Raw genomic sequence first — 23,133 nt, 5'->3', positions numbered from 1 at the left:
ATTATATTTGTCATAGTTGCTATGGGAAGGATTTGCGACAGATATGGAAAAATTTCATGTATTAATCATTGATGAATACACCTTTTTAGGATATTAGTTGGGTATGGGGGAGCAGCCACGTGAATCTCATGTGTTTTTCCTATGGCTGGTGGCTGAATTAATTGTGATTGCTGATGAATTTTTGGGTTCTGTGAATCGGAAATAGTGTAGCGTCGAAATTCATTGTGTTGTTTGAGGAATCACATTTACTGAAAGAGAGGTGTGAACACGCGTCAACATTCTATATAACAAACGGGTAGGTAATTGATAATCCATTCATTAAACAAATTACAACCAGAATAGAAGTGAAAAATCTTATCAAACAAAGATTCAAATGAAAGAAGTGCGGAACTGATTTATGGAGAAGCCGTTGGTGAGCAAGAGGTGAGTGATCAAAATTGTTTTGCCTTGTTCTCACTGAACATACGGCAACAATTTTTGTAGTAATCTCTTTGGAACATCAAAATACTTGAAATTTTCTTTTCTCGTCTTTATAATACCGTATCTGTACACCAAACTGTAAGTTTTGTTAAGAAAGTATTCGAACTCTGTAATTTTTCGAACTTAAATATTTCCAACTTATTTTTAAGCATTTGAAATACAGTACCTGTATTTAGAACATTTTATTTTTAACAATTTATTGGGCTGAAAATATAGATGGTCTCTATTACAGTTTTTTCTATGACAAAAAGGATTTTTCTAGTAATTTTTAAGAATTTCAGCGTTTTTCTTTCTTTTTTCTTAAATTTGTATTCTTTTACCAATTTTTATTAGCTAGAAAATTACTTTTCTCAATTTTCATTTTCATTTAGAAATATGTCTGATCGATCACCTCCAGAAAGACCACTGACTTCAAACAAACTTCGATCTGTAGCTTAAGACCACACTTGAACACACCGCATGGTGGAAAATGGGGCAAATAATTTTGGAAATGCTTCAGATGAAGTGGGGCAAATAAGGAGTAGATAATACCATGCAAAATTAGTTCAGCTATGAAGATGTTTTTGGGGCAGATGAAACGATATTAATGGATGATGAAATGTAGCTTCTTTAACTTTGTGAGATTGCCATGTTAGATGATGTGTTGGACATGGTCGAAGACAACTAAAACCTCTTTAGCAGTACTCCCGAAGCCCATTTTTCCCATTTGCTGAAAGGTTACCTGGAGCCCAATCTCGTTGATACCAGAGCAGACTAAGTCAACTCTATTTCCGAGAACTTGGCGATCGTCTGATAATAGAAAAATATTGTCTGTTTAACAGGCGGGTGGCATACAGGGCTCAATCATGAATGGAGGAATATTTTTAGAAACGGTTGGGATGGCATTATTGAAACGAGCTAGAACAAGCACGGGGCATTGCCTCACACCTTCCCAAACGGTGATGGAGTTGCTAAGCTATATAGAGAAAGAATAGCCTGTGAATAAATAATGAAATCGAACGCCTTTAAAATATCGATCGCATACACCAAATACCAAAATATCGATCAAGATCAATGCCATCTATCTTATGTTCAATGTTATTGTGACTAAGTTTGCATCTTTGCTGGTAACTTGAAAAAGTTTCTGAATTATTTTAAGGTTTTTTTCCTGTTGTTGTTTACCCTCTAAAGATAGATATTTTGCCAAGTAGTGTTTGTATGACCTTCTCTAATTACTAGAATAATCCCATTTCCCTGGGTATTTGCACCAGCGCCATCTTTTTTCTCTGGTAGATTGGCACGCCATCCAATTATAAAATATAGTATATTAAATATAGTACCAATTTTTATAACGCCAGTTTTGATTTCTTATCGTTAAGAAGCGTACTGAGAACAAGCAGAAGAGGGGAAGGAACCTCCCGCAAGCGACGTATTGTACTAGCCGGTATTAAGTTACCCGTAAATTGCGGGGGACAGTTGAGGGGGTCCTTACACTTCCCTTGTTCCTAGGTTCTTTCACTATGTATGTATTCAGCATTCGGTGCTGATGGCGTGGACTGCTGGATCACTCGTTTATTGTCCTGTTCTTAATTTTGTCCACAACAGTATCGAAAAAGGCTCTTCCATATCTTTTTAAGAAATATACGTCTAAATATTTCACGGTTATACAGGTCTCTAAAGCGAGGAAGCAAATCTTCCAGTTTTGCCATGCTGGAAAAATTCAAGCTATGAGAGGGGGTACAAATGTGTTTATTAATAGTGTCTCTGATATTATCGATACTATTGCAAAATATGATGCTGATGATGTTGGTCTGCCAGTCTTTGTTATCCGCCACCCTAGTGAAGTACCACTTATTCCTGCCGATGCTTTTTGTGCGTTGAGTTGCTGTGTAAACTCCTATTTGTCTGAGTTATGCTCTTAATCTGAGTGTGCGACAACTGTCCTGCCTCGAAGAGCTTGATATCTTTCGTCGTTAATGCAAGAATTTGCTATCTCTTCAAAACCGTTCATGCAGTTATTCTAAAAAAAAAACACCTACTGACCTCAGACATCCTATTGAGCGCAAAGAGACCCTTGATACCCTGGATGGTCATAATGTTATCGTAAGTGTGAGATCTGATCCTGTCAAGAAAAGGTGGGTAGTCCATACCCGAGATAAAGCCTCAGCCGTCTCTCTTGCTACCGCTGCAACTAGTCAGCTAAATGTATCCTCTCATGTCCTTAATCAAAAAGTGTTTGGTATTGTGAGCAACATCCCTGTTCTTCTGCAAAAATCAGAGCTTATTAGTATGATTCCCGGTCTTGTTTATGCAACTAAAATTGGAAATTCCAGATCCTCCCGCCTTGAATTTCTAGACGATGCTACCTTAAATAAAGCTATAAATGAGGGTTTGCATGTGGGATACGAGCTTTTTAAAATTAGACCTTTCCAAAAGTTACCTCGTAGATGTTACCGTTGTCAATCGCCGAACCACATTGTCGGAAATTGCCCACTCCCATCGACTAATCAATGGTGGACATTGTAACACACGTAATAATCCTTGCACTGAAGGCCCGAATTGCGCCAACTGCGGGGGAAATCATGTTTCCTATATTCTCAGATGCCCAGTGTTAAAAAAAGCTCTGAATAAGGATAAAAAATGATTCCTAGTGGCAATAGATTTCGCTTTGTTTCACTTAATATTAACGGAACCAAAGACAAAGATCTTCTTATTGATGAGCTTCTTGATTATGATATAGTTTTCCTACAGGAACATTTTTTAACTAAAGCCAATAGTGATACTGTTAAGAGGTCACCAACCTCCACCCAATTGTATTTGAATCTAAAAAAAGCCCGCGGTTAATTCGCTGGAGGCGATGAAACTGGAGTTCGTCTCGCTAAGAAACCTGAGCTTAGTTCTTCTTACAATAATTTACGGGCACTAAAATGCAGTACTATGGTCCTCATTAATGTCTATATGCCATGCAATCGCAAGAACATTTCTGCCCTATCTATCTTCGCGGGTTCTTGTAATCGACTCAGGACTCTTCTGCTAAGAGTGACGAATCAGGGATTAAATTGGATCGTGGCTGGTGATATCATTGCCAAACTTCTGTCCCAATCTGAAAGAAGTGACCTTTTTTTTGATGCTTTGCCTAGCGGCCATCAGTTAGTCAATAAAGATAAACAGTTTACCTACATTTATAACCGTGATAGTTCTAGATCAAACCCAGATCGTATTATAGTTTCAAGTGGATCACTTGTGATTCCTCCTGTTATTGTTTTGGATGATAAAATTGAGAATGATCACTTGCCTTAACTTGCGAAATTGAGCCATCTGCTCTACTGGCTTATAACCATTTTTCTTACCATAATAAATGGTTTGATAAGCCAAATTGGAAACGAGTAAATTCTGAAGTTTATTTGTATGTTCTTTGCTCGTTATTATCAAGCCTGGAAGTGCCTTTTCACCTTTTACAAACCTCTGTAAGGTCATCAACAGCTAAGACCGATTTAACTTTTTACTATTAACAGATTGTGCATTGTTTGAAGGCAGCTGCTTCAGTTTCAATTCCTGTTGAACGTGTTAGATTTGGCACCAGAAAACCATTATGGAATGTGTGCCTAGAAGTGAAAAAAGCTAAACAAATTGCGAAGTTTTGGCTTCGCCTATGGATTGCTTGTGATCGGCCCAAGTTTGGTGAAGTATTCAAAATTAAGCAAAATTCGAAACGTCAGTTTAGATCTTCTTTGCGTCAAGCCCGCCTGAATGGTTTGGATGGCCCCTCGGATTGGAAGTCTTGGTCCAATGTAATTAATAGCAGTAAGTGTGTGCCTGCCACCGTTTTGATTATCAAAATCAGTGATTTTTTGCTCATTTTACTTGAGTTTCTTCTACATTTAATCATTCTATCCAGTCCATGTCTTCTTCATTATTGCATAATACTGTTCCTCGAGTTCTTCGGCAAGTCCATATATTGTCAATATCTAGTGGTGATATCTATCAGGCTTGTAAGAGTGTTAAGAAATCAAGTGCTCCTGATATGGATAGTCTGTATTACAATCACTTCAGCATTAAGTGTCCAGTATTGTTAACTCACATTCAGCTCCTATTCCAGATGTGTTTAGCCCAGTCCTTAGTTCCAGATAGTTTTCTTTCAGGAATTGTAACATCAGTTTTAAAAAAGGGAAAGGACGCAGACCAGTGTTCTAGTTATCGACCAATTAAAGTGTCCTGCTTCATGAGCAACCTGTTCGAGTATGCCGTATTGCCTGAAGTTTTGACTAAATGTGATTTCTCTGATTATCAAGTTGGGTTCAGAGCTGGTTTTCATTGCTGTAAAGTCCATCATATACTTGGTCAGTTGCTAGTCTCGGCAAAAATACAAAAAAGGCCACTTTATTTTTGCTCGGTTGATATCTCAGACGCTTTTGACAAAGTTGTACATTTGCAAGCACTTCACTGCTTAGATAAAGCAGGAGTTAATTCTTCCGTAGTAAAGGTTCTACCGTATTGGTAGTCCAATTTATTGGTTTGGTTAAAATAGACATCTGATGTATCCGAACCTATCTTTATAAAGAAGGGAATCAGGCAAGGTGGCTCACTGTCTCTATGTATTCTTAGAACTGTCTTTGCGCACTGTTTGCAAAAGCTGTCTCCTACTGTGTTTTTAGAAAATGCTGCTGTTAGTCACATTGTCTATGCTGATGATGTTCTACTAGTTAGTCATACTAGGTCAGGCCTCACAAAAAATCTAAATATTCTGAATAATGCTTTGAGTATGATTGGGCTTTCTGTAAATGCTTAAAAATGTGAGTTTCTGTGTTTTAATATTTCTAAACTAGCTCCTCCTTTAGATGTGGGTACAATACTACTCAAGTGTGTCTCAAAGTTGAAATTGCTTGGGATTACTTTTTCTGATACACTTTTGACTACATGCTCGTCTCTGGTTGCTAGTGCTCTGCAGTGTATTCACTTCTTATATGGTAAAATCTTGCCTAATAGAGGGAGGTACAGTCGCCGAGGCTTATATAAATTTTACCATAGTTTTTGTTCTCCTACAAATCTTTTCTTTCCGGTTTGCAGCCTTTAATGCACAAAAAAAAACCGTCTTCAGCTTAGGAGAGGCTATTTTAAATATTGTAAATTCCTGCTATATTTACCAAGGTGGTACAGAAAGAACAAGAGTATTTCTCATTTTAGACCTATCGACCCTCTAATACTGCTTGAAAACATCGCTAAGGATCTGAGGACCAATACTCCAAGGAAGATTTGTGCCAGTAACCCCCTTATTTATTTTCTTCCAGATTAGTGAATTATAAATATTTTTATTTTATTTATGTTGTGTTTTTTTTGTCATTTACTTGTGTATAATATTATTTTGTTTTTTCTTTTTTACTTTGCATTTATTTCATATTGCGGGTTATAAATAAACTTACTTACTTACTTAATTACACATACAGGTTCTTTTCCAGCATCCGATATCGGTCCAAAATACCCAAAAAAGTCGCCTCTGCGTTTTGCACGCCCAAGCCTTGACGAACCCGAACCGGTTGTCTCTATGGTCCCACCTCGTATTGATTTCTTGGAAGATCAGCTTTTCAAAAAGCTTACAAATAGTAGAGCAAACGGTAATTGGTCTGTAGTATTCACAAACCTTTGGGTTTTTGTCCTCCTATAAGAAACATGTAACAAGACCTTCTGAAAGGGCAGTTGAAACATATTGCTGAGCAATACAAGCCTGAAATAATAGTGGCCAATGTTATATAAGAACTGGGGTAGTCGATAGGGGGTGCCCAATTTGTACCATGTCGGATCCTTTGGCTTTATTATGTTTCATTAGACGAATTTGGGTCTGGATAACTGAATATGTAACAGAGATAAAGTTCTTCCGGTGGTCAAGTTTCGATATATGATGGTGGAGAACATGTTTATAGGTAGATTCAACCGGAGGAGTATCATTGGAGAAAAGTGAGAAAAAAGGTTTTTCTCACGCAACGAAATCAATCGGGTTAGATTGCAAAGACGAACTTGGTGTCAGCTTTGAAACTCTTTTCCAAATCTGCTTGTGGTTATTTCTTGTCTCACTTTTAGCCGTTTACACTTGTCAATTTTTCCAGCGGCAAAGAGCTTTTCGGAGCTCAAGTTTAGTTGTCTTAAGTATCGAAAAAAAAAAACCGAATGGGGACGATCACAGTCAACCGTAATCCAAACTCAAAACTTGTGACGGAGCTTTGTGTCTTGCATTTCATCATCTTCTTTCCAACCACGTTTCTGTGCCCCTATTTTGGCCCTTGTCGAAGGTACAGATACAGAAGAAGCAACCTTAAGAGCATATGTCAACTCAACTAGGAAGCAATCAAGTTCTAGTGGGTTTACTTTCAGTGAAGTAGACAGAAGGTGGAAAGGGATTTTAATTTTCATTGGCAAAGAATCAAGTGTATACGAAAAGGACGATATATCTATGTATTCCCATGATGCTTTTGTAAACCAACGAGTTTTTTTTTTTATTTTGGGAAGGTAACATGTCAATACTGAACTGTAGGTGTAGATGGTCGCTTGACAGGATGTCATCTGAGATGATGATAATAGTGTTAGATTGAAGCTCTGAATTATCAGAAAGGACAAAACCGAGCTTTGAGGTTGACCCAGAATTATGAACACATGAAAAAGGCTTAGATTTAGGTAGGATAGATAAGCCAAGCGGAAGTGACGAGAGAAGTGTTTGTGTCAGTGGCAGCCAGGAAATCATGGCGTTGAAGTCACCATGGTTTCTTCTTCTATGTATAGACGATTACCAAAAACAAAAACTAGAAGTACCCTTCAACTCTACAATGTATTCATCTTGGTGAAAAATAATGGTCCCATTTCCTACAGTTAAATATAGTTTCACACTGACTATATTTTTTTCGTATTGTAACTGTAGCTCCTTTCATCCATCTTAGGAAACTCATACATTTAATTGGCCCTTTTTTTAAATCTGTGGTATCCTAGCTAATGTCGAGTCATCACTTTCTGTAATTGTCACATTAAACCGTTTGTTTAAAGTCATGGTTGCCATTGTCTTCACAACAATATGGTAGAAATCATATTTATTTGTTGTCTAAACAATTTAAGTTTGAGTTCTTGTCCACTTTCTAGTACAATTTAAATCCACGTCGATACGAATCTTTAGTCTGTAAGCCAGAATACAGTGGTGTTTTTTTTTCTTTTTTTTAATAAAACCGGGGTAGGTCATCTCCCATTGTTCATATTTATGTTAGTCACAGGTTAAATAGTCTTTAACCTGAATTGCAAAATCTTCGTGTAATTTATACGGGTTGCAGAACTGATGTTTGTTATCATATATCCCTAAAGTATTGCAATTCTCACATGATCAACTTCGATAATTGTACAAGCACATTAGACATGTTGAACATTTAGTGAAATCACTTAGAAGAAAAAAATCCATCTGTTGCTATATTGGAAAAGCCCTTCTTTGATACTCCCCATTCAGAGAATCTTAATTCCTATTGGATCTTTTAAAGGAGAGGAGAATTAACCTCATGACATCAATGTGTCGAATTGTGATATTGCTAATAGAAAGTAGTCTCTCCCACAAACTTCAAGCTCAGCTAAGATCCTTAAAGATCTTCCAGTCATAAATAGTTGTTTCTGATTGTTCCCAGATCAAAAAAGGGGTTTATGTATTAGGTCGTATATAAATGCTTAACATTAGTTAATAAAAATACGGGTGAATCACAAGTTCAATAATGTTTTGAATAGTTCTCATGCTTCAGAAAGCTCTGGAAAGACGCCAAAAAGAATGTTGCTGTAAAACTCTAAAAATAATATCTGCTTATATATGACCATCTCAGTCTGTAGAAGTCATTTCGGAAATGTCAGTTGGAAGCACTGATTGAAAAGATGCTATTTGTGGAGTTATCAGAAAAATCACATTTATAGAATCCTGTATTGAATAGTTTTCAATATTAAATCGTATTAAAGCCCATGATGGAAAAGAAATTCAATAATTTCAGTTCCACAGTTCAAAATTTAAGAGCAAGTGTCATCCTGGTCGTCATGCAGACATTCGAGACGTGACGAAAGGAAGTTTCTATGATTGTGTCCTTTTCAAAAAGATTTTTTCTCATTACTGACCATTGTAAAGTATGGGCGCAGGCACGTTTAGTAAGTAAGCATAAATTATAAATAGGCAGTTATAAGCGCATTTGTCAGCAACACTTATGCGACAAATTATCCGAATTTAGTTATATATAGACCAGAGAGTTTTGATCGTTATATTAAAACACAAATTAGGGAAACAAATTAATGTGTAAGTGTTCAGGGATAAAATTTTGAGCCAATAACTATCTTGATGAACAAATGAAAATGTACATCAGAAAAGAAAGTGAGTAGGCCAAGAAAAACTGTTATTTTATTTTGTTGTGAAATTTAGTTTCATGGAAGTTATTACATGTTAAAGTAAAATAACAATATACTTGAAAATGAGTTGAAATGTAAATAACTAAACTTGAGGTTGCACGAAGCCGAATCATCCTTTTGTCGTGCAGCGACAACATGTAAGGGACAAAGATTGCTTGTTTTTCTTTACAGGCATTAAAACATCATGCTTCAAGATAAAAATTGAAGAGAACGAAATTGGTTTTAAAAAATTGGCCTTGTGCGTGTTTTTTTCAGAGTAAAAATCAATATTTCAATTTTTACATTTGACCATGCATTTATTAAATTTGATCGTGATCCTCTCAGTTGCTCCGGTAAGTTTATTTTGGTACTCAATTCATGTAGACGATTGTTTTTAGTGAAGTTGACTAAGAGAACCAAAGTTACTTTTATATTCATGTTTTTAGTTTCTCGTTTATTTTAGAATTGGACATATATAGTGAAGAACACTACGAAGTAACGTCCTCTGAGGAATCCAAGACTGAAAAACTACCAGGAGTTAGACCTCCAAGGGGTTATTTTTGTCAAATTAGTTCAGAAAATTCCACCATTGAAAAGGGACTATCTCTATCTGAAGAGGTGAATTTGGAATCGTTTGATTCACTCTGTTTTAAAAAAAAATCAGTTTTGCTCACAAAAAAACCAACTGAACAGTTTTCAGAAAGCACCCACAGTTGTAAATATTGCAATGAATCCTTCTCCCTCCGCTTTTCACTCCTAAACCATATGAAATGTCATGATGAAATAGAAATTCAGCAGTGTCAGTTTTACGATTCAAAATTAAAGAAAAGGCGTCATCTTGATTGTCATTTCGATACTCAAAATGGGACAAAATGTAGTTCTCATTTATCAATAGACAAACCACCAGCTATGCCGTCTTTGGTATATCACGTTTGTAGAATTTGCAATGAATCCTTTACCCTCTACGCTTCATTACTGAGGCATAACTGTTTATCTAATCAGTTCTTAAAACCAAGACTTACGACTAGTTCTTATGAGTGTAGTATTTGCAAAAAGAATTACTCGAATCGAAGATCATTCTCGAAGCATAAGCGAAGACATGTTATTGGTAAACAACACTTATGTTATATTTGTGGCTTTAGGTCTTATAGACCTGAGGGTCTTGAGCGTCATATCCAAACCCATACTGGGGAAAAAAGTTTATTATGCGACAAATGTGGAATGCAATTTCGAGGTAAAAATGGTCTTAATGATCACATGAAAAAGCATCTTAAAAAAGAAAGTGGGTTGGTCCCAAAAAAACTGTTTGAGTGTTTGATTTGCAATAAGAATTTTGAAACTAGACACGGGCATTTAAATCATATAAAAAAACACACTGCGGGAGCTACTCATGAATGTAGTTTTTGTCAAAGAAAGTTTTACACAAAGTCCAGGTTAACTGAGCATATGAGGACTCATACAGGAGAAAAACCATATGAATGTAAGATATGCAACAATACCTTTGCTTCAAAATCGGGTCTAAATTCCCATATGAAATCTCACAGCGACAAAAGACCTTATAGCTGTGAACTTTGTAACAAAACCTTCAAGAAGAAAAATTTGAAGAATGATCATGTAAATACTCACACTGGTAATACACCTTATAAATGCAAGCAATGTGATATGCGCTTTGGTTCAAGAAAGAATCTTAAAAACCATAAGAAAGTCCATACGAGGAATCCAGAAGAAAGGAAATTCAGAGAGAAGAAGTTCAGCTGTAACATATGCAACGAAACATTCGCTGTATCTGATTATCGTGATAAACATGTGGCTTTACATGCAAATCCTAACCCTTTCAACTGCGAGTTCTGCAGTAAAAGTTTCAACTATAAGAAAAACATGGTAGCCCATATACAGCGAATGCATCCCAGTTGCAATCCATTTAGATGTAAGCTGTGTAGTAAGACTTATGATTCTATTAGGAAAATTGATGTACACATAAACTCTCGTGCTTGTGTAAAAAATGACAAATTGCGTAAGAAGTCGAAAAATCAAATCACATCTTTTGGTGTGGACGATAACACGAAGGCCCAGAATCTGTTTATATGCAATATTTGTGATGCGGAGTTTTTGTCAGTCGAGGAAATTCGAGACCATTTTAACTCTTCCCATAAGCCATCTAAGTAGGAGTTGATTATGGTGCTAATTAAAGTGAGTAAAAAAATATTTGTTTTGTTCTTTATATTTTGCCGAAAAGTGATAACTCGTTTTGATACTAAATAAACTGAAACTGATCAAAAAAAGGATGAACAATAATTATCACCATCAATTAGAAATTAAAGAATAGGATAGTGTTTAAAGATAGATATAGTATGTTTGTTTTTGTTTTATTTGCGGTCTATATCGTCATGTTGTTCACCGCCGTGACATGTAAGGGTTTGGACATATTTGGTCAATCGTGTCTTATGTACAGTTCCTGCAATTTAACATATTTTCTTAGAATGTGAAATTTGTCTCATTTTTGTTATACTTGAGTATTTGATTTTAGAACAGGGTTTCTATTTCTTGGCCTGAAGTAGTAGGTTTATTTTTGTTTTATTTACTGTCTATTTTGTTATATTATTCAAGGTAAATATAATGACTTGTATGAGTTTGGTTGATTGTGTTTAATTTGGTGCATGGACTTCTTAATTCTTATGTTTAATTATGTTGGCTCCGTTGATTTATTTATTTTTATTTTTATTTGATTCGTGTCCCTCCCATCTTCCCTCCCCGATAAATCCCCTACTAAGAGCCTTTATACATTTTTAAGAATTTTGCCAGTTGATCTAGTCCTTACTGTAAATTGTGTCCTTTTCAGACTAAAACCAATAAAAGAATTATTACCATTGGCTTTAAATTCTAGTAACTTCTCTTGAGTTTCTTTGGTCCAGAATAATTATTGTTTAAGACGTTCAGCCAAGTTACCTTGCCCTAGAATCCGAAATGAAAGATCCAGATTTTCTCCTAAAAATTCAATAATAAAGTTCTGGAATATTTATGAAAGTAATATAGATTCGCGTTTTTCTATTCCAGTTTCTAAAGCCAAATTCAAACTATATCTAATAAGTAATTATAGATAACTATTCATTTATTTGAAGTCATGTTGGCCAGTGCTATTGTTGATAAATATTTAACTATGTGGTAAGTTATTGATTTGAGGTGTGGGCTGTGGGTTCAGTGTGTTGTCTCCTTTTCTTCCCAGTATATCTAGTGTATTATCATTTCTTCTCATCGTTTTTTATTATTAATATTATTTCTTCTATTTTTTGGAGAGCTTGTTTTCGAGTATAACTCACTGTGTAGGCACCCTCTGTAAATATTGTGTTTTCCATTGATTCATATTGTAAAAGTGTTATTTTGTCTTGTAGTGATTTATTGAGAAATTAAATGAACTTGAACTTGAACTTGTCAGGTTTTAAATTTTCACAGGCTGTCATAGTTTAGATTTTGGTATCCTACAGATTAATCTTTTACTTTCTTTATTTATATGCAATTTCTGGCTACTTTAGGTGTTTAATATAGCTATGGAAGTAGGTTTTATGACTAATTTAATCTAATCATAGGGCTCAAATGCGGTGGTGATTTTAAGTTGCAATAAAAATATTATGAATTGTTTGGTCTTTGCCTTCGTTCTTAGGTATTTAGAAATTAACAGGTTTTATCTGTTTGACTAGACAATCGACAAAAAAGTCACTTTGATTGAAATGACAAAACGGTTGAGTTCCAATTTTTATCTATATCAGTAAAGGTTAATCTTTATTAAAGTCACTGGAACCGGCAATTAGAGTTGCAGCTTACTCTGAAATGACAAAATTCGTTTGATTAGACAACCGCCCAAGCCGAGAAAATGCTTTATTTTAACATAAAATTTGAGGGTAAATGTAAGCAAAGAAAAAGCTTTTTTAAGGTCTCAGAAATCTCTGAAACATCCCATTTTGTGACAAGACTTAAAACTGTTACCTTCTTCTAAAGCACAAGATATTTATATCGTTTAATTTCTTAGATTCAGAACCGTCCTTTTTTTGCCAGAATAGAGATGTTTTCTTAATTTTTACTTAGAAAGGGTTCAGAATTTGCTCAAAAATTGGAAAATGTCCATATTGTTGCAGATTCTGCCATCATTTTCAATATTTTAACCTATAAAAGTGGAAAACCAATTTAAAAAAACAAAATTTAGTAAATGGATAAAGCCCAGTCTTAGTTTACTGAATAATAGCAACATTATCGTTTTACTTTGAAACATTAGAACTGTAGAACAATACCATGCCAAAAACTGTTTGCAAATAAAGTGACTCAAAATATCACGGAGGCGGAACTCTGTAAGCTCAGCCAGGGTCAACCCAGCTCTAAATGGGTACCTGGATAAATTTGGGGAAGGTAAACAGGAAGGGTGTGGGAAAGAACAGGATGGCTGGCCCCTTCCCCCCATTGCACTTCCTGGCTGAAGGGCCTTGTGACGGAGATCAGCACCGCCGTTTCGGACCTTAATGGTCTAGTGCCGCATCCTTTTTTTCACCTTTTAGTTAAAAAACTCAAGAACAAACATCCTTTTGATCGTCATTTAGGTACTCCATGTGAAACAAAAGACAGTTCCTGTTAATATACTAGTATCAATTAGGTCGTGGTAACTATAAGAAAGGAGTAACTTGGGCTAATACTAACCATAACTAAAAAAAATGGCATTTTGGTAAAATAGAAAAAAATAGTTTTTCATACTAATGCCAAATAAATAAAATTCATTAAGTTGAATGTAACCCATCAAAAGCTACGAGCCTGATAAAATTTGTCTGATTTTTGAAAAATGGGTAATGCCCTCAAAAAGAGAATAGATTCTTAATGAAAATCACGCCATGAGATTCAGCATATCAGAGAAAGTTACTGTAGAGGTTTCAAGCTCCTATGTAAAAAATGTGGAATTTCGATTTTTTTTTTCAGAAGATAGATCACAGATGCCTATTTGTTTGTTTATTGTTGTTTTTGTTTCACATGGAGATTGTGTCAAACTAATGGTCCTAGAAGGTTAGGAAAAGGTTGAATTAAACGGAAATCAAAAGTTCTAGTGTTCTTTTACTGTGAGCAAATAGACTGTGCCACGGAGAAACTGGTATTTTCCACCATTTTTTTACCCCAAAAACGATTTTTGCCATAAATTGGGCCAAATTGTCATCTATTTACTATTCTTAGATAGCCAATCTATATATGAATCCAAAAAAAAAACAACTGTATATTGATCTTTCCAGCCGCAGATTATGTAATGCCACATGGCGGCACACTCGTTCCTAAAAAAGTCACGCACTCCATATAAGAAAAATGATAAACATAGACATTTTTCTTAATGCTTGATTTAACTAAGGTAATTGACTTGATTTCTCATTAAGTTATGTTCATTTACATATAATAGTGCATTATCTATCATAAAGGAAAGACGATGGATCATTGTGTGTGTGTGGGGGGGGGGGGGTATGTTACCTGCCTAAAAGAGTACATTTCAATGCCCAAATTGTCTAACTCTCCATGAGCCTTCATATAGATATAAAAAGGGTGTGTATGGGGGAGGGGGTATAATTTAATTTTTAATCTTCTAAATAATATCTCATCTTGATTTTGACTAAGCCTGATTAAGGGTGCTGTGGGGGTGAGATGGCTGTTTAATCTCCCTTTATTTCCGCGGATATTTTGGGTCTTCGCTGGTACTGGGGGTTAATAGTGTCCATTTTCTTTCGACTCTCTTATTTTTGTGTAGATTCAAGTATTATATTCACATGCTTACCGGCATAGAGGTGACAAAGGTAAGCCCGGGGATCATGAACCTCGCCAGGATTTTTTTTTTGGGGGGGGGGATATTTGCAAGTGATTCCAAAAGCTTTGTTTTCTAGAAAGAAGTTTTCCGTAAATGGGATTCTCAACTTCTTTTCTAGAATGTAGGCCAGGCATGGTACTTTAAGCAATCACAGCTACTTGATGTCAAATTGGGACAAGTTCACTTGAAAAACAAGCTGTGCTGCTTGTCACATAATGCCACCAGTAAATGATAGAGGTCCTTTGTTCATTTTGATGCTTACTCTGTCGAATGTAAAAATTTGATGTGTCGTCGTAAACTTCATGAAAGGCATAAGTATTTTCAAACAGAATACTTCATATTTGTCTTCCTCCTGTGAAATGATTTTGCCAATTGAGTAGATTGGGATTTTCCCTCTAAGTCAAGTACATAGTCATCAGTTTTCACTTCTTCAAATGAAAATATCTGCATGCAATATCTGCATGCATGCTTTCATCATCTGAGTCAATTAGATGAAATTCTTCTTCCATTTCATCCTGACTACTCTCTATGGTGTAAAAATTCAGGGCTTTTCCCCTTTTTTCTTGCTAATTTTTGCCTTGTTACTTCTCACTTTTTCTTTCCCTTAGCCTTTACTGTTCGATCAGCGAAGTCTTTCATCAGTGGATTTTTAACAGGTGTGTCAGTGGCTATAATGCTTTTGGTCCTTTTGCGGTTGGTAACATTTTTTCTATCACTGGCTTTAGGGTGAGGAGAAATCTGTTCTATGGAGATATTTGGGCACACATGCATTTTTACTGGTAATTCTGAAGATACAATAGAAGATGTACTTGGTTTTGACAGATCCTTGCTTTCAGAAGGATTAACACTCGCAGAGACTGGTTCTGTACGATCAGAGACATAGGAGCTCAAGAATTCGTCATCCGTAAAAATATCCCGGTTGAAGGGAAAGACTCCAGAAACTCTGAAGCCAGACTGAATATTTTGCAGCGTGAAAACGCCGCAAAATATTATCTGCAATTTCATCAATCTTGATGAGATGACCAGGATGGTTAAGCATCCACGTATCGACACCTCTATTGTAGTGAGCTTTTAGTCGTCCAAAGACAGATCTATCCAGGGGCTGAAGCTTGTGACTTGTGTAAGTTGGGATAGTAGGTATCACAATTCCATTCGATTTAGACTGTTTCTACTGATTCCTGGCTGATATGGCTCGCATGGTTGTCCATAATTAATAAGACTTTTGAGGCAAGACTGCATCGTGTGTGCTTTTGAAAGTGTTTTAGAAATTCCGGAAAGGTTTCAACAGTCATTCCTCCGCTTACATAAGCAGCACCTTTCGTGCCAGTAGGGGCACCAGAGACCATAAGGTCTTTGAAGCGGATACGCAGAAGGACCATAAGGGGGGGGGGGGGTCACAATACCTGCAGCACTAACTTTATTAGCACCTTTTGGAATCAACACTTGCTTAAGATTCTGCAGAGTTGTAAGGCCAGTTTCATCAACATTCCGTATATCATAGGCTTCAAATTTCTCCTTTCCTAACAAAGTTGAGTAGTTGTAAAAAAAAAACTCATTGACTTTTGTTTGATTAAATGCTGTTGCCCGAGCAATACTCGTAGCCTGAGGAAAACGGATAGACACACACTTGGGTTTCTTTTCATCAATCTGCACCAGCAATTATATTATTTTCTCAGCTGTCCGGAATCTTTTTCTTGTTCATTTTTGCAAACTAATATGCCAGAATACGACATTGTTTTGGGCTGAGTCCATAGTGCAGCTTACTAGCTTTTGTCAGATAATTAGCTAGATTGTTTTCTTCAATACCACTTAATATTTTTTTAAATGCCTTTATCACCTTTAAATACCTCTGGTTTCTTACTTTGAAGTTCATTTAAAGGTACTTCCTTCCAAAGTTCTACCCATCTTATCAGGCTTGCTCGATGAATGTTGAGTTGCTTTGATGTTTTCTTCTTGGAAACACCACTGCGAATCATTAGCAAAGCTTCTTTAATTGTATGCCCATCTCTTAAGTCCCTGGTTGACTTTCTTAGATAAGTTCTTGCCATCTGAAATAGAATTAGCTATTATAATCTAGATGTGGAGCAGATTTTTCTGCAATTGGGGCATCATGGACACCCCCTGTCCATATTACCCTGGTCATTGGTGTCCATATTGCTCCTTAATCAGTTACAATAAAAAAATTAAAATATGTCTTCTCCATGAAGTGCCACTTTAAATTATAAGTATCTAATGCCTAGCCTAGGTATATTAGTTTCACAGTGTGAAACTAAATAGGCTACTGCTTCCTGAAAATTTTACTTCAGTGAAAACAAAGAAATTTACTTTACCTCTGAAAATTTTAAATTTATACTCTCGGAAATGAATGCGTAATCCAAACGACAGAAGTCATTTACCACGGGTCTGTACCATCAATGCCACTTATTTTGGCTATAATGAATTTTAAGCTAGTCACCTGGAGTGCATAGAGTAGGGTGTCCATGTTACCCAAGTGTCCATATTGCCTTGGTCTTTCCTAGTTGTATTTTCTTCTTTTTTTTTTGATTAATCTGTGTGTTTTAATTTAATTTTGTCAATTTTTCACTTCTGAGATTTTTTTTTATATAAATCACGTTATCACTTTTTTCCTAATATATTGCTCCATTCTTCACCTTGTCGTTGTTCATACGCTTCCTATGGGAAAAAGAACTAAGTAACTATTCTTCATCAGATTATATAATTCTTTAGGCTGAACTACGATCCCAAGTTTCGTATAAGAAATAAACATTATATTAATTAGTGGTGAAAACAGTCGATATAAATGATCAGCCAGTCGGTAAAATCAATGACTCCCCCTTCCTCCGAACATTTTGGCTAGTAAAGCCCCTGGTTTCATGACTTATTTTTACCCCATATAACCAATTTTTGTCTGTGCAAAATGATCACATTTGTGTCAATAATGCAGTAATATCGAAGATATAGTCATTTACCCTACTTTGCAAAGATGGCAAGAGCCAATCATTTAATAGAATTTTAACGAGGAATCAAGATACACAGGGATCTTCTAGAGTCCGAAAAGGTTTTCAGTAAGGACTCCTCATATCTTTCCAACAAGATGTTGCATTACCTAGGATAAAAAGTACAGGAAATCACAGGCTTGCTCCAGCTGCCAACGTCTACTTTTTTCTACCGTTATCCAAGTTTTAAACATATTATTTATAAGTGTCGCCATAAAACTTACTTTTGACTAAGTGCAAAAATGATCACAATTATATTAGTAATGCAGTCACACCCAAGATGTAATAGTTTACCCTACTTTATAAGATATCCAAAGCCAAGCATCTAAAAGCATTTTAACAATGGATTAAGATACACTCTGCTTATCTAAAGACCGAAACGGCTTTTTCTAAGGAGTTGTCACGTCTTTCATATAAAAAAAACTGAAAAAAATAGCATAGAAAAAAAACTGGAATTTTATGGAAATGATTTAATATTGGTTTGAAATTCGCGTGCAAACATGCGATTGAGAGTTAATTTATTGTCCGGATATACTATTGCCAAATGATTTGAAGCCCAAAATCGTCGGTGAAAGATTACCGTAAAGATTATGTGTTGAAGTTTGAGGTGAAGCAATATTCTGATCATGACATTATTTTTACTTCCGAAAATAGGGAAAAGAATTAAAGTACTAGACAAAAATTGTATATTCTATTGAAGAGGCTTGGAAAATTATTTTGATGTTTAGTTTAATATGGTATTCTTGTTTTATGAATAGTTAGTTGCTTATCGCTTTTTCTAGAACAAGACATATACAGCCCAGAAGCTCATGATGCTGTGTCCTCTGAGGAATTTGACACCGAAACACTTCAAAGAAAAGGACCTTCAAAGGACCAGATTTGTCCTGACAGTAGGAAAAATTACAGTATTGATAAAGGACTGAAACTACAAAAGTGGAACTTTGTTGTTTATTCCAAGGAACACTCAGCCGTAAACACATTGTTTAAAAAAATACCAACTAAGCAGTCACCAGAAAACACCTACATTTGTAGAATTTGCAATGAATCTTTTCCTCTTCGTCTTTTGTTGCTAAACCACGTGAAAGCTCATGACAGAATAGAAATTCAACAATGTCAGTTTTACTGTTCACAACTCAAGAAAAAGTGTCCTCTTGATCTTCGTTTTGACACTCAATGTAACACCAGAAATAAATTTGAATGTGATACCTGTAACAAGTCGTACCCTCATCGTAGATCACTCTATCTTCACAAGCGAAGACACGCTAAAGGTAAACAATACTTGTGCTACTTATGTGGCTCAAGCCTGTATAGTTCAGAGACTCTCAATCGTCATATGCAAATCCATACTGGTGAAAAAAAATTCTTGTGTGACAGATGTGGAATGCAATTTCGAATTAAAGATACCTTTAATTATCATATGAAAATGCACCTTCGGAAAGAGAGTGGGCAGACTTCAGAAAAATTATTTGAGTGCGAGATCTGTAATAAGACACTCGAAACTAGAAGTGGATATACATCTCACGTAAAAAGACACACTCAGCCAAGAACACATGGATGCACATTCTGTCAAAGAAAGTTTTACACAAAAAGGCCACTGATCGAGCATATGAGGACCCATACGGGGGAAAAGCCATTGGAGTGCCAGACATGTGGCTATACCTGTGCACATTATGCTAGCTTATATAGTCATATGAAAGGCCACAGTATCGAAAGGCATCATAGATGTGAGCTTTGCAATAAGACGTTTAAGAACAGAAAGACACTGGACGACCATTTCAATACTCACACTGGTGCTAGACCATATAAGTGCAAGCAATGTGACAAGGGTTTCGGCACAGATAAGGCTTTAAGAGTCCATAAGAAAAGCCATATAGGAAAGAGATTCAGAGAAAAGAAGTACAGCTGTAGCATATGCAGCGAAGTGTTTGCAGATTCTTCTTATCGTGACCTACATGTTGCTTTACACGCAAATCCAAACCCTTTCAGTTGCGAGTTTTGCAACAAGAGCTTCAATTATAAGAAAAACTTGGTGGAGCATGTGCAGCGTCAGCATCCTGACCGTAATCCATTTAAATGTAAGCTATGTAGCAAAACTTATGATTCCTTAAAAAAAATTCGTGTTCACATTACCTCTCGTGCTTGTGAGAAAAAAGAGAAATTGCCTGAAAAGATGAAAAATCAAAGTGAATCTATCGAGGTGGACGGAAGGATGAATATCGAGAAAGAGGTGAATCTGTTTGTATGCAATTTTTGTGAGGAGGAGTTTATGTCAGTTGAAGACATTTTAAGCCATTTTAACTCTTCCCATAAACATTCTAAGTAGAAACTGACTGCGGTAGGCCTATTACCTTTAAAAAGTGAACGAATTTTTTTCTCAACTCGGCCAGAAATTTATAGCTCAATTTTGACCCTCAATAACTGAGAATAATAAAAAAAGAATGAAAAATTATCTCCATACAAAATCAAGCTTGTCGTCGACTGTTAATTTTTTCATCGTAATTAATTATCCTATTTGTCTAAAATCAAGGGCTTTCTGCGTTTGTGGTGTTAGGTGGTGGTAGTTAGGAAAAAAATGTCTCGTTTTTTTGTGGTAGAGGGGGTCTAAATTCGCCCAAACATCAGTTATCTATTTTTGGTATTTAAGAAGGGGAAACTAATAAACAAGAGAATTATGAATAATTACCACTTATAATCATTTCTAGACTAAGATGGACGTAGTAGACTCATTTTTGTTTCATTTGCTTTTTTTTGTCTTTTTCGCTCTAGCTTTCCAAGTCATGAACGCAATTATTTTTAATTTTTTAGTTTGATTGTTTCAATTATGAAATCTATGGGATATAGGACTGCTTTTCTGGATATAGAGTTTTTAAAATTGGAATTTTTTTGAATATCGATGTAATATGTTTATTTTTGTTTTATTTCTTGTCTGCTTTGTAATTCTATTCCTGGTCAGTAAATGTGAATATGTTTATAGACTTCGTTTGTTGTGTTTGATTCAGTACTTGGTTTCATCTCCTGTTTTTATTTCTTGAATTATTAAATAAAATTTTTATAACAAATTACTGTCTTACTTTAAGAATGTGTAGTAAAATTATCGTACGGAAATTTAAATATAGAACCAGGTTTTCACAATAGTATTTAATTTAATCATGGAGAAAGTTAATACACTTATGTGATTTTAGGTTTCATTTTACAATAAAGGTACGACAAAAAAGGGGTAGACCTTGAACAAACTGCAACAAAAATGATTTTTATATCATTTGATAGAGAATAACACTACTATTAACATATCTAAAATCGTCATCGCTACTCCTAGGTGAAATAGGTTAGATTTGCCCCTATAAGTGCAGAGGAGAGGACAAAAGGCTAAAAGTTTATTATGTGACAACATAGGCTGTAGAAAAAGATGTCTTCTGTGGGGTTATTATGGTCCTAAAATAGGAAAATGAATTTAAAAATGGTCCATTACCAGTATAACAGGGATATTTTTTTGGAAATTTTCTCTTTAGTGCTTGAAGTTACAGGGGCTATTTCCGAAAAACACTGACATATCCTATTTCCTATTTCAGCGATTAAGGTGTCCTTTCTAGGGTTTTCTTCGTCGTAGATAACGAAAAAGGGAAAGAAAGGACTTGGAACCTACAAAAACTGACACCTATGCTATTGAGTAGCTAAAAAAAAAAAAAAAAAAAAAAAAAAAAAAAAAAAAAAAAAAAAAAAATGGAAATCGTAATAATTAAAAAAGAAAAATCCGGGAGTACCGGAATTGGTAACAGGTAATAGATTTTGTTTCCATACACGTCAAGTGGGCCCTAAAAGTGTGAGGGGGGGGGGGTAGAAAAAATATAAATTTTAAAGAGTGAAAATTTGTTGGAAGAAATAACTTTTATGGTGCTTTGTGCGTCGTAGAAAAAGGAAACGAATATGAAAATACTAACGAATAAATTTAACATGCGTCAGTGGTTTGATGTTCTATCACTATCAATTCTTCTCACTTTATTAGTCCTTCACCAGCCAAATTACACCAACCAAAACTACTGATTTCCATTTACTGAAAACAGAAAGCCAAGCTCGATGGAAACAAAACCGCCTAGCTTTGGAATTAGCTCGATATGGTTAGTATAATTCAGCGGTTCCTAAAGACAAGGAGACTCGGTCTGTGGAAAGAAAACCTGCACGTACGAGTAAAAAATATGCTTCCCTATCTTGCAGCAGTAGGCCATAACCAGCTATTCGTTTGTCACCCGGAAATTTATAGGTCGTTTTGCGACGATGATCTTCATACAACAAAGTGCTCAGAAAGTTGGGTTTTCAGATGACCTGGTTATAGAACAGGAATTTTTGAGGAGTCTTAAGACATCCGGAGGCCTTACTGGTGAAGGCAGACTGATAGAATCCCAGTGAAATCATTAGGTTATGTCGTATTTTGCTTGCATTGAAGTAAACTACCTCATGCAGGAAGTTACAGGAAAGAAATACTGGACTAGCGAACAGCATAAGGAGATGCTGTTCGTAATTCTATTTCTGGTCAGTAAATGTGAATATGTTTATAGACTTTGTTTGTTTATAGATACCGCCACTTATTTTGGCTATAATGAATTGAATTTCAATCTAGTCACCTGGAGTGCATAGAGTAGGGTGTCTATGTTACCCAAGTGTCCATATTGACCTGGTCTTTCCTAGTTGCATTTTCTTCTTCTTTTTTTTTGATTAATCTGTGTGTTTTAATTTAATTTTGTCAATTTTTCACTTCTGAGATTTTTTTTTATATAAATCACGTTATCACTTTTCTCCTAATGTATTGGTCCATTCTTCATTAGATCACCATGTCGCTATTCATACGCTTCTTATGGGAAAAAGAACTAAGTAGCTATTCTTCATCAGATTATATAATTATTTAGGCTGAACTATGATCCCAAGTTTCGTATAAGAAATAGACATTATATTAATCAGTGGTGAAAACAGTTGATATAAATGATCAACCAGTCGGTAAAATTAGTCACTCCCCCTTCCTCCGAACATTTTGCCTAGTAAAGCCCCTGGTTTCATGACTTATTTTTACCCCATATAACCAATTTTTGTCTGTGCAAAATGATCACACTTGTTTCAATAATGCAGTAATATCGAAGATATAGTCATTTACCCTACTTTCCAAAGATAGCAAGAGCCAATAGAATTTTAACGAGGAATCAAGATACACAGGGATCTTCTAGAGTCCGAAAAGGTTTTCAGTAAGGAGTCCTCATATCTTTCCAACAAGATGTTGCATTACCTAGGATAAAAAGTACAGGAAATCACAGGCTTGCTCCAGCTGCCAATGTCTACTTTTTTCTACCGTTATCCAAGTTTTAAACATGACCGAAACGGCTTTTTCTAAGGAGTTGTCGCGTCTTTCATATATAAAAAAACTGAAAAAAATGAGCATAGAAAAAAACTGGAATTTTATGGAAATGATTTAATATTTGTTTGAAA

At 35.5% G+C, this 23,133-nt stretch overlaps 1 protein-coding gene across 1 annotated transcript in view; it reads left to right on the top strand.

The window, feature by feature from the left end:
- The window catches only part of LOC148952970 (uncharacterized), a 100,976-nt gene extending 80,310 nt beyond the window's left edge, over window positions 1-20,666 (top strand). The window contains exon 18 of the mRNA XM_089087841.1: window positions 18,444-20,666. Within this exon, the coding sequence (XP_088943967.1) occupies window positions 18,444-19,984 (1,541 nt within the window). The 3' untranslated portion in view covers window positions 19,985-20,666. The remainder of the gene's footprint in view (window positions 1-18,443) is intronic.
- Window positions 20,667-23,133: the final 2,467 nt, after the last annotated feature.

Source organism: Artemia sp. Qi Xiang Cuo, chromosome 4 (assembly GCF_049724085.1).
Source record: "Artemia sp. Qi Xiang Cuo chromosome 4, ASM4972408v1, whole genome shotgun sequence".
Lineage (NCBI taxonomy): Eukaryota > Metazoa > Arthropoda > Branchiopoda > Anostraca > Artemiidae > Artemia > Artemia sp. Qi Xiang Cuo.
This window is presented reverse-complemented; position numbering and strand designations above follow the sequence as displayed.